The sequence below is a fragment of the Podarcis filfolensis genome, assembly GCF_964270895.1.
Source record: "Podarcis filfolensis genome assembly, chromosome: 5".
Lineage (NCBI taxonomy): Eukaryota > Metazoa > Chordata > Lepidosauria > Squamata > Lacertidae > Podarcis > Podarcis filfolensis.
In genome coordinates, this window is record NC_139608.1 from 64,724,330 (window position 1) to 64,736,495 (window position 12,166).

A 12,166-nucleotide genomic window follows, 5' to 3' on the forward strand; every position below is an offset into this window, starting at 1 on the left:
ACCCAAGTGACCTAAGCCTGTGGGAGATTACACAATCTTTGAGTTTGGCAAGCATATACACTCTAGTCCTCCAAATTATATGAATGAATGAATGAAACTTTATTTGCGTCAGCCGTCAGCCATAACAACAAAAGAACATTGCAATATAATTGGGAAACACACTGAACAAATTGCAGTCTGTGACTTCTTCTCCTTATGTGTGATGCATTCATTAATAGAACAAAATAAAAAGTTGATTATAAAAACACAGTTTAGGGTCTTGAGTCAGCAGTCAGATAGTGGATCTTATTCTGATTGTGCAAGCTTTGCTATCATCTGCTCCTCTTGTTCTGCCAGGAGACAGGACACTCTGGCAGTGATTGAGCAACCTAGAAATATGAAATTTCATTAAGAAAATAAAGGAAGGGAGAAGGCGGCAAATGGACAAAACAGAATGCTGAAATAAAGGAGACTTGGGGAGACAATAACACACATCCTTTCTTAGATAGCTTAACCCAAGAATGAGAAGAAACTGCCAGGGAAGCCAAGGGCATGAGCTATTTACTTTCTTCTGCTGCCACCTACTGACTTGTCCAGGAAATGAATAGCAATATGTTACTTGTTTCTGGAAAGCTTCTCCCTATAGATAGACACAGGTGGAATCTACACACATATAAAAGCATTCTGAAAATGCTTGTTTTAAAAATACATTGAATTTTCCATAAGTCTCACCATCACCATCTAGTGTCACATGTATATTGCACTTAAAACACACTTAAAATGTTTTATTTGCAGCTGAGTCCGCAGGCTCTGCATTGCATCCCTCCTATACTTTCCCCCATTCAGATCAATAGCATTTTTATTCTTTATTTTTTTAAGTGCTTAAGTAGTGCTGGATTTTATAGCCTGCATAGCAGGAATTTCTGCAAATGAACTTATTTCTGTTTTTTTGAAAGAGAGAGAGCAAGAGACAGACAGAGAGAGAAGAGAAGAGAAGAGAAGAGAAGAGAAGAGAAGAGAAGAGAAAAGAAAAGAAAAGAAAAGAAAAGAAAAGAAAAGAAAAGAAAAGAGGTAGAAATGAAGAATGGGAAACCAAACAACGTGTCAGGTCCTGAAACCAAAAGATGGAAGAAACACACAATTTGTGGGCAGTTTTGTATATCTGTAGCCTGACACAGATGGAATGGCATAAGATGATCCATTATCAGCTTGGGAATTGAGGGACGAAAGATACGTATAATTCAGATAAGCGTTGGAAGAGGGGTCTTTAAACTCCCTTCTGCCCACACCAACCACACACTGAAGGCTCCACAGGGTCAAAGAGCACTCTCCAAGCATCCCTCTCTGGAAACAACCATCCAAGTAGGACTGGAAGCAGCACAAAGTGGTGCCACCCATCCCTAAACTCAGACAGCTGCTCCAGAAAGATACCATGGCTGATGGTATCGAAAGCTGCTGAGAGGTCAAGGAGAATTAACAAACACACAATTTGGGCAGCTTGAATGCTTACATACTAAGCTGGTGCTTTTGCTCCAGTAGAGTGACTGTCTCCAGTGCAATAAAAAATTAATTATTATTATTACATTTGTTAGTTGCTTTATGTTGCCCAGGGCAACCCAGAGCAACTTCCAACCAAACAACCAAATAATAATAATAATAATAATAATAAATCACATTGATACTGTCATGAGTTTGACAGTGTGGGTTGGGGACTAGGCTTTATGTCATTCTAAGCCTGGATCCAGCAAGTGTGAAAATATAAGCCAGGTTAACTTTCCATGTTGATGTGTTAGTCTGGCTGCCCACGCATTCCCTCAGCTGGCTGCTAGCTTCAGAAAGTCAAAAGACAAGAGATGAGAGTGGAGTGATGTGACCTTGAGGTAAAACAGCAAGCTGGAGAGAGAGTCAGAGCAACGCTGAAGAGCAATGTTTGATTTACGTTTGAATCCAAGGCTGCGACTATGGGGAAAACTGTTAGGAGCTCAGCCTACACTCGAGTAGGACCCTGGCAGAGACACATGCCCAATTGGCATGTTCTCTCCCTCCTGGTTGATCGTTCAGGAGCTTCAAAAGCTTTCTTCAGCCCGAACATCACCGGCACACTTAGGGATCCTCAGAGTCTTCACAGCTTCGCGTGACGGACCTCAGCAACTCAGCATTTTGGCTAATCTACTTTATTTGCATATAAACACACACGGAGCACTGCAACATGGCTCCCCCTCTCTCTAGCATCAGACAGCAAAGGGAAAAAAGAACAAAGGACAATAGTCCCACTTCATGGAACACAGTAACACAAACATCCTGTCTCCATCACATCCCACTCTGTGGAGTCAAAACATACCACGTCATGTGAAAGACAACAATCCCATGACTGCAATCATGGAGCAGGAATTCTAACAGAAACAAGACCCCTTTTGGGTGTGGATGCTGTGAACCCCTCCATTGTTGGCTCAGGTTGTATACAGTGGTATCTTAGTTCTCGAACTTAATCTGTTCTGGGAGTCTGTTCGACTCCCGAAACCGTTCGAAAACCAAGGCGCAGCTTCTGATTGGCTGCAGGAGCTTCCTGCACTCAAAAAGAAGCCGCATCAGACGTTCAACTTCCAAAAAAAAATTGCAAACCAGAACACTTACTTCTGGGTTTGCGGTGTTTGGGAGTCGATTTGTTCGAGAGACAAGCTGCTCGAATACAAAGGTACCACTATATATGTGTAAATAAACTGCATATCGTGAGGACACCAGAGTCTCTGCTGTGCCACATATCCAAAAACCCTGGAATCTTGCAACGCGTGGAGACTGAGGTGGCGCACAATATTACAATAAAATAGTGGAAAGCTTTTGCTTGGTGCCTAAAGATATATGATGATGGTGCCAGGCAAGCCCCACTGGCGAGAGCATTTCACAAATGGGGAACCACCACAGAAAAGGCCATTCTCCATGATTTTCAGGTAGAATTCAGCAGGGCAGGAGATATCAGACCCTGAGATCATCTCCTGAGGCCCTTCTTCATGTGCCTCTTCCTTGAGAGGTCTAGAGGGTGGCAACACGAGAACAGGACTTCTCTGCAGTGACTCCCTGTCTGTGGAATGCTCTCCCCAGGGAAGTTCGCCTGGTGCCTTCATTATACACCTTTAGGAGCCAGGCAAAAATGTTCCTTTTTAACCAGGCTGTTGATTGATCTGATTTACAACCTATGCTCTTTTAAAATGTGGTTTGCAGGGGTATTGGGTTATTGTTTTTATTTTTATTAGTTATTATATTGTTTTATATCTTGATTTTATTCTGTGAACTGCCCTGAGACCCTTGGGTATAGGGCTGTATATAAATTCAATAAATCATCATCATCATCAGGAATGTCCTGGGTGATGTATAAATTGGGTAATATATTTATCAAATCCAATTTGACTGATGTGCATTTAAATCTGAGGTGGGGTGATAGTAATACTATGAGACAGTAATACTATGAGAAAGTTTTATAAAGTATTAGTTTATTTCTTTATTTTAAAAAATCAGACAATCAGGAAAGCAAAGGGACTTTGTTCCTATTCCAAGAGAAACATTTCCTTAAAGGTTCTCTTTTAAATTCTCAATGATTTTATAATACATTCGATCAGCAGCATCAAGACCAAACACAAAATCCAGATGATTCCACTCAGGAATATACTCGTGGTAAAGAAGGTTTTTGATCTTGGGGATTAACATATTGACATCCTCAGGGCCAGAAAGCCAATCTTCTCCAGAACTCCAGACTATTGTTGTTACATTCATATTCCTTATATTGTATTCAGGAGGTTGAACCTTTAAAAAAGATTGAAAGAGAAAATGAGCTCAAATGAAACAGAATAAGATTTTAGCAAAGTTTTGTCCATTTTTTATGTGTAAGGGGAGGGGGAAGAAATGTAAAGAAATATTTCATAAAAGTTATGCACTGTTAAACAAGAAGAACCCTAAATCTGGTTTACAAAGGGGATTTTTTTAAAAAATCAATAAGAGTTAACAACAATAATCTAATACTTCTGCAAAGTTAAAATAACAAAAAACAAAAAACAGATTGAGATCCTGTAGCATTTTTTTATTAGCTTGTTTTACTTTAGTTGTTTGGTAAAAGGTACAGATTATTATTATTATTATTATTATTTAATTAATTTTAATCACTTCAATGTTTTAATCACTTCATCAGGCAGTGTAAGCCAGCTTACTCTCTTGAACAATCTACTTTCTTTCGCCTTCTCACCCTTGCCCCACTGTCACCTGTCAGTTGCTTTTTAGAATAAATACAGCATGGCATTCAATGCTTTAAGGGCAGTGGAGATAGTAAGGGCATTTGCAAACTTTCAGTATTTTTATTTTCATTTTGGAACAAAATCTGAAAAAGTTGGAAAAGTCTCTACCTTGCCATAACGAGCTAGGTTGTCAAACAATCCATAATCATAAGCTTGGAGTTTACCACCAAGGACGCTCTGCAGATAGAAGAGAATCTCAAATGTATGCATGTATCAAGAAAAGGAACAATGGGAGACGGGGAGGTTAATATTTCCGGTGGACCATACCTGCTTCCAATGGATTATATTCTGCACAGATGTTCCAGATGGGGCTTGGGCTGCATACACATCTATTCGGCTCTGAAAGATAAAACAGCTTCTTTTTCACAACCCAACCCAGGCATCGAAAAGGTTAAACAAGTGACTCAGAATAACAATATTTATAGGATTAGCTAAACGAGCATGCAGTGATGTACAGAACTGTGGCCTGAAGACAGCTGAAATTTTGTGTATGATTGCAGTTTGTTCCCTTCTTGCCTCGACTGCTTAGACCAGTGATGGGGAACCTAGTGGACATTGTTGGACTCCCATCAGCCCCAGACAGCATGTTCAAAGGTCAGGAATCATAGGAATTGTAGTCCAATATCTGGATGACCGGAGGTACTTGGTTTAGACAGAACCAGACAGATAATGTGTCTCTGTTTATCCAAGCCAGGCACCATCTACTCAGTTGCATGTTCAGGCTCCTTCCTTGGTCTTTAAGTGGTCTATACTTGAGTGAGGCCATTGCTTTTCATAATACATGCGATTCAGGAGGAGTAGGTGGATGGAACAGATAGTCTTGAGAATGCAGAAGAGCATATATTAAAAAATTCTACTCACCAGGTTTAGGTTCTTCTCATTAAATCCACACAACATGAACAGGAGGTTGCCACAAATGGGGGCCAATAAGTTTCGGCCGCAAAATTCAGCAGCAACCAAAGAACCAAAAAAAGTTTTTGGTAAAAATTCTTTCCTTCCAAACATGGCCTGCAAAATTTCAAAGTGACACTTGTGTTAAGGATACAGAATCCTCGTTATTCCAGTTCCGTAGAGTGATAATATGATCTAAAAAGTCCCATATTATAAGCACTTAAGATAGGCCAGGCACAGACACTGCTCTGCATGGCAAATGTCTCTAGTTTAAGTACTATTGGAATGCGATGAAATGTGGGCCTTAAGAGAGCCCTTCTAATAGACTATATTATCTATTAATTGATTAAAATTTTGGAAAGGCATCTGCACATGGATTCCAGTGCAAATGAAAATACAAACATTTGTACAATATTAAAACAACAACGTTCAGTGTAATGCGGTAAAATCTAAAGTAATTGTACATCATATATGAAGGACAATCCTAAAGTCCTGAAAAGTTAAAGACCAAGAGTGGCAGGAACAAAGTGAGGTGGGGGCAGGACTTAAAGCAGACAGAATGCACCTGAATGGAGATGCAAATCATCCCCTCCCTGGTCAGCAGATTTGATGGAGTGTGAGGAAACAATCCTCCTCCTTCTCAGCTGACCTGCACAGATCAGCTGACCTGCACTGTGTATCCTGTGTGTGCATGGGATAAGTGTGTGAGCAAGAGTGTGAGGTGGCCACACCCACTGCTGTCCACAACCGCTGTTGGCATGGGGCCCCCCAGAGGCTTAGCCATGAGTGAATGTGGTCCTCAAGTCAAAAACATATAGCCAGTGCTGAGTTAAACCAACCGTCTGCCTAGTTTACAAGGCAAAGTTGTCCACTGATGCACTTTTTTCACGGGGCCACTGCAAGGTTTAATAAGGGCCTGGCCAAAGTGCCCTCTGGTGGTGCCCTTTCACAGCCTCCCAGTTGTTTCACCCGAAGCTTACCAAGAGATGGGTGTTGGCAGTGGCAGGCAGCAGAGGAAATGGGCAGCTGCGGTGAAGGCACTGCAGACCTAGCCACCCGATACTACGACTGCCGCCATGCTTCACTTCACAGTGCCAGGCCACAGAGAAAAAAAGAGGCTGTCAGCTCCAATGCTTGCCCAACCCACGTCAGGTGTTGATGCCCAGCCTGTCAGGCATCACACAGTGCTAAAGGGTAAGGAGTTGCTCTTGTGGTTCTTAGGCCGCAGCAGCACTAAATTGTTTACCGCTACAGGGTATTCCGCTCTGGATCTGTATAGTGAAGACTCAGAAGAACGGCATACCTTGATTTGCACTTCATCAGGCAGAGAGAGCTTTGCCAGAGGAGTTTTAGCATATTTAACTGTGGCAACGGGAGCCAAGGCAATGTACAGCTTGATTTTTGCAGCCAGTCGAGGATTGGTAGAAAAAGCTATAAAAGCTGAGGGGAAGAAAGAGGAGAGAGGAACAGGTTTTGTCATCAAAGAAAGGAACTATGGGGGGGGTGGAGTTTAATGGTAAACTTGAAGAACTGGTTTGTTGACATTTTAGCTTCTAGGGACAAGGCAAAGCCAGGACCCCACACCCCACCCATCACACAACTACAAGCAAACAAGTTTAGCAAAATTGTCATCTACAACTTCATATTTCACTGCATGTGGCTATGCAGAGTGAATGTAAATAGGAACCTTTAAATAGGTTGCAAATCTAGGCTTGCCTATTTGGAAATAAGTTTTACGTGTACCTGCTGGTTAAGTTGCAAGCTTTTGAACTTACCCATGGTGGTTCCTTGTGAATGGCCAATATAAAACAGTTGTTTCTGTCCAGTTTTCTGCAGAACATAATCTATAGATGCCGGAAGGTCATATTTTGCCATCTGATCAAAGCTGGGGGGGAAATATTATCCACATTAAGCTGGCTTCATGGGGATAACAAAGGACTTTCCAGACTCTTTGAATTCCAGAATGTTATGTCAGGACTATTATCTTCCCATTTGCACTGTGCTCAGTAACTGCAGATACTCTGAGGTTACTGAGAGAAGAGGGCCTAACATTATGATCTTTTCAGCACAATAGATGCTGATGTGATCAATGCATTCTCCAATGTGTGGCTGTCTGTAATGAGAGCTTTATAGCTGGGACAAGAATGCTGCTGCCAGACTGCACACTTTTGCTGTGCAACAATCAGGTTACCTGAATTCCCAGAACTCCACTGATCTGGGTGAAAGAAAGTGATGTCTTCTGGACCAGCTGTTCCCTCGGCTGTTTCCTAGCCAAACATCATAGCCAGCATCAGCTAGCATGAATGCCAGGCTGTTATGAGGAAGGTTTTGAAACCAGTTTGCAGCATCTACAAGCAAGCCATGCTGCAGAAATACTACTGGCCTTGGCCCTGAAAGAAAGGAAAAGAGAGGGACACTGAACAATCTGGGGGATGCTTTGACTGGGCCCATTTTTATGATGCAGTAATTTTCCACAGGTGCAGCTTCAACTTGCACACACAGGATATCAGGGACAGGGAAAGAATTTGGATAAATGTCTTCAGAACATGAGAAGATTCTTGTATGATTGGCATGTTCATTTGTTTACTATTTAATAGCACATCCAAGGACAGATGATAAAGTGAGTTGAATTTTTACATTCCTCTTCCTAAAAGGACAGGATATTTAGCACATGCCACCCGTCTACTGTTGAAACACATCAATAGTATCCTCATCTTCCATTTCCAACTGTGCAGGTGTATCTGTTTCATTAATTGGTCGTCCATCAAGTCTGAATATAAACTGTCTCATTGACAAACCCTGCCTCTCACAATAGGCCTTCATTAGTTTACTTAGTGGTGTGTTGCATTTTGTTTTACTTTTAAATTGATATGGTCATTCTCCGTTTTTTACTCCTTCTTTGGGCTTCTCCTAGGACATGGTGTCGCGTCAGGCAGGGACCTCTCAAGGAGCCAGTCCGCGCATGCTCGGAGCCCCCGTCTTCCTGCACTCTCCTCTCCCGCCCACTTTCTGGCCTCCCATCATTATCTTTGAACTTTGGCAAGCTCAAAGGCAATGATGTCGGAGGATTCCATAGGAAACAGAAGCAGAAATTGTTGATATTTACTTCTTAGTCCCATGTCCAGAGCAGAAATCAATCCAGCAAATATAATTGGCATTTGCTGTTGTTTTCAGTCCACAAATGATATGTAATTGATTACTACACACACACACACACACACACACACACACGACTTGCATTTCCTCTGCATTTAAATAAATGGTGTGGAATAATGTAACAATAAAATGATTACCTCTGTAATGTAAAATTCTGCCAGAGGACAGTGAAAGGAATAACTTAGTTTTGTCAGAAGCTGAACTGCAGATTGGAAACAGTGCTGAATGCAATGAATGCAGGTCATAATTGAAATTGATGATTTTTTACATCACCACTCAATGGTAACTTTTGTCCTGTAATATATCACTTGCTGCTATATTAGATTATGGATCTATTGCTAAATACATATCTGGAAAAGTCTGTATGTCTATTGTAACTACTGGCTGCAAATATTTTGACATGCTCTATCTGAGCTAACCTGTCCCCAGTAGCAGTGATGCCACTCTAATTTTTAACCCCACTTTCAGTGCCCCAGACATGCACAGAGAAGGGTCAGATGAGTGGGAGTGGGGAGCAGAGGAAAGTTGAGCAATTTTAAAATTCAGGAGGCAAACTAGATATTTATACACAGATTGAAGGGAGGGGGGAAATGATTCCCCCTTTAAAAGCATATTAATTCTTAAGCATTGTTAAGTCTTAATGGAAATCAAGCAAATAAGAATTTATAGTACAAACTCGCGCCTGGGTCCGGCCTGTCAGCTCTGCCATGTGGAATTCTGAAGATGGTAAGTATATAGCCATCGTCTGTCGTGACATCATGTTCTTCAGCAGGGTATTCCCAGTACTCGATGAGTGATTTCTACAGGGACACACACAATATTTAAAATCAGTTTGAGAAGCTTTAAAAGGCTCTGCTACAAGTAAGTATTGTAAGTATTCTGTCACAGCTCATAGGGTCTGGAGGAGGAGTAAAATCCAGACACAGCCATGTGAATGAGAGCACGCCTTGCTCATGCATTCCCTTCTTTTTCACTTCCTCTCACATCTTTGACAATGTTGTGGGAGGCAGGAAAGGAGCATACCATGTATGGGGAAGGGGGAAGAAAAGAATCTGCCTCACCCTCTTTGTACAGAACAATGGTAGTAATAATCTGGCCCTCACCCATCCCTCATAACGTTTCTTTTTAGGGATGCTTCTCTTTTTCCAATGATAATAATCATTGTGGCCCCTAGAAGCTTTCCAACTCGTGTGTCCCCTGGAGTAGATCTGAGCTCAGTCAGCGTGGAATGGTGTTTGGCAGAGAACAGGTCACACATTTTGTGGGCTGAACCCATTTAACTGATCCCCTAATGGGCTTCTCTCATTCTGTGACTTGAGGAACATTCCCTGCTTTACATTACTTACCGCATTTAAAGTGGCTTCATAATCAACCGATCTATCCCCAATAAGTCCATGAGCTAATGCAGAGCCATAAACCAAGCAGATGAGAATGGAAGCCCACGACATCGTCTGTTTGCCTGTTGGGAATGGATCTTAATTAGCACACCCAAATTTGATGAGTTTGAGCTAACTTCACATGCGTCAAAGGCTTCTAAAACAATCAGCTTGGCGTCTTTCATCGGGTCATTGCACTTCAGGTAAGTCGACAGTGTTTTCAAATAAAAAAGTGAATTAACTGCTCTTAGGAGCACCGTCCTGGGATGCAGGTGGCGCTGTGGGTTAAACCACAGAGCCTAGGACTTGCCGATCAGAAGGTCGGCGGTTCGAATCCCTGCGATGGGGTGAGCTCCCGTTGCTCGGTCCCTGCACCTGCCAACCTAGCAGTTCGAAAGCACGTCAAAGTGCAAGTAGATAAATAGGTACCGCTCCGGCAGGAAGATAAACGGCGTTTCCGTGCGCTGCTCCGGTTTGCCAGAAGCGGCTTAGTCATGCTGGCCACATGACCCGGAAGCTGTACGCCGGCTCCCCCGGCCAATAAAGCGAGATGAGCGCTGCAACCCCAGAGTCGGTCACAACTGGACCTAATGGTCAGGGGTCCCTTTACCTTTACCTTTTAGGAACACCGTCCTAGACAGAAATCAACACTCAACAGATAAGAAGTATTGCAATGTTGGCCACTTAATAAAGTTTGCAAGAACAAAGAGATTAACAGTACCTCCAATTTGGTCCCCTTCTGCAATAACAAAAATAAACAAAGCACTTCCTGTCAAATAACATGTTACATTAGCTGCGTATCTGTGCCTTTAGGTTTCTACCCTTCCCCCTACACAGCAGCAAACCAGATCAGCAATAGGGAAAAATAAGTTCTCATCGAAGTGAAAATTAGAGGGGTTTTTCCTCAATGCAGATTGTAGGCACTGAGGGGTCGGTTGGGTGGTCTGAACCAGGACTGCAGCAGGTGGGTTAAAGTCACCCTAACACCATGCTAGGGTCCCTATCTGCATCAGGGTCCCTATGCTTACAATCTGTGTAAAACAAACAAACCAGCCCTGCATTTAAAGGCACAGATATGGAGCTAAACGTACCATATCGTTTGGCCCTTGTATGAAACATGGCTACCGCTGTAACTCAAGTTTTCTCCATCCATATACATTTTCCACATTATATATCATAGGTCTCTCTTCTGCAGTAGGCAGTGACCATCAGTTTTCTGTCAATCTGCTCCTCTCTGTGTAGAGAGAGGACATCTTCTACACCTATATCAGCAGAATCCATGTGCTGTACACATTGTGTGTGAACGATAAATCTAGTATTAAAAACATCTCCGATCTAACCGTATACACACTTATACACACCCTGGAAAGTTCTGAGAACCTTACCTCTGAAGATCCGATGCTTCGAAATGGTTCAACTGCAAAAACAGCAGCACCTGCAAAAGTCAGAAAACGCAAGTAAACCTAATGAAGGGCAGAGCTAAAACATTTAAGATGGCCAAAGGGAGCCACAGTTCTCTCACTACATACCGTTTAGAATAAACTGTGTCTCTTGTTGACCGAGCCTTTCTAATATATAAACTGTGGAGCTCAGGGGCTAGGGAGGGGAGAAGAATGCAGGGGTGACGTAAATAACTGTGACACTGTCTTGGCTATCAAAAGACAACAAGCCACTTGAGATAAGATCTTCTTACAGTTTAAGCAACCACTTGGGTCGGTTCTGCTTACATCCCCCTTTCCTCCTCCCAAAAAATATTTAAGTACACTTTTAAAAAATGATACATCTAACATCTTTACAGGGTCCCAGTTAACCTTCATGAAAAGGTTAGCTCATAAATCACAGCAGTTGCATGCTTTCCTAAGCTATTGTCAAACAGCTACGCAAATTACGTTTGGACAGCCAATTAATTGTTGGCTTCCAGAGGCTATTTTGAAAGTTTTTGTCAAACAAGGTTAATGTTAATCTCAAAGTTAATTTTAGGATTAACATTAATCTTAAAGCTAATCTTAAAAAAGCAGGGTTTGTATAAATAAGAGAATGAAGAAATCAGTAAATCGTGCTGTTTCAAAATCACAGCCTTGTGGTGATCCTTCAGTGGAATGGGGAAACTCTGTGAGGGTTTCCCCCTGTTCTTACCTGTGGACAACTGGTGGGATAAGGATGTGTCAGTAAGGTCAGACATCTGCCCAGGCTGACAGCCCAGGCACTAGCATTCAGTGCACTGCCAAGTTGCACCCCTACAACTGACTGCCACGCCAGACATAGCATTGGACTATTACCTTTGCACCATGTACAAAGCACTTTTTAAAAAATGGGGGAAAAGAAGCAAAGGTTCAGCCAGAGCAGTAAACAACTGCTGCTGCTGGTGGTGCTAAGCAAACTCAGCTAAGTCAGTTAAAAAAAAAAAAAAACCTGCTGCAATGCCCCCACCTACCAAACGTCAAAATGAGGGTAGCCTTCACATCGGCAAGATTAAATGTC

The 12,166-nt window shown here is 42.2% G+C and overlaps 1 protein-coding gene and 1 pseudogene across 4 annotated transcripts; both read right to left on the minus strand.

The window, feature by feature from the left end:
* Positions 1-3,450: 3,450 nt before the first annotated feature.
* On the minus strand, positions 3,451-11,940 carry LOC310762738 (gastric triacylglycerol lipase-like). Of its 3 annotated transcripts, none has more exons than XM_083614210.1 (11): positions 11,822-11,940; positions 11,071-11,120; positions 9,656-9,768; positions 8,992-9,109; positions 7,345-7,543; positions 6,929-7,038; positions 6,457-6,593; positions 5,124-5,270; positions 4,530-4,601; positions 4,371-4,439; positions 3,451-3,777 (listed from the first exon to the last, which is right to left on the minus strand). In XM_083614210.1, the coding sequence occupies exons 3-11, from the start codon at positions 9,755-9,757 to the stop codon at positions 3,544-3,546; spliced, it is 1,188 nt and encodes a 395-aa protein (XP_083470336.1). In that variant the 5' UTR covers positions 9,758-9,768; positions 11,071-11,120; positions 11,822-11,940; the 3' UTR covers positions 3,451-3,543. The 3 variants fall into 3 exon arrangements, with proteins under 3 accessions (XP_083470336.1, XP_083470334.1, XP_083470335.1); XM_083614208.1 differs by having other exon boundaries at positions 8,986-9,109; XM_083614209.1 differs by lacking the exon at positions 11,822-11,940 and adding an exon at positions 11,215-11,291 and having other exon boundaries at positions 8,986-9,109.
* LOC310763257 (small ubiquitin-related modifier 3-like) lies at positions 7,561-8,174 on the minus strand (annotated as a pseudogene). The gene is made up of 2 exons: positions 8,160-8,174; positions 7,561-8,063 (listed from the first exon to the last, which is right to left on the minus strand). The product of its transcript is annotated as a small ubiquitin-related modifier 3-like (transcript).
* Positions 11,941-12,166: the final 226 nt, after the last annotated feature.

What these genes read in the sequence shown, in the direction of transcription:
- LOC310762738 (XM_083614208.1), bottom strand. Translation starts at nt 9,757, where the DNA reads ATGTCGTGGGCTTCCATTCTCATCTGCTTGGTTTATGGCTCTGCATTA. An exon ending in CAGGCCGGACCCAGGCGCGA is followed by an intron (nt 7,544 to 8,985) that starts GTTTGTACTATA and finishes CCTTTCTTTCAG; the next exon opens with GGCCAAGGCCAGTAGTATTT. An exon ending in TTCACAAGGAACCACCATGG is followed by an intron (nt 6,594 to 6,928) that starts GTAAGTTCAAAA and finishes TCTTCCCCTCAG; the next exon opens with CTTTTATAGCTTTTTCTACC.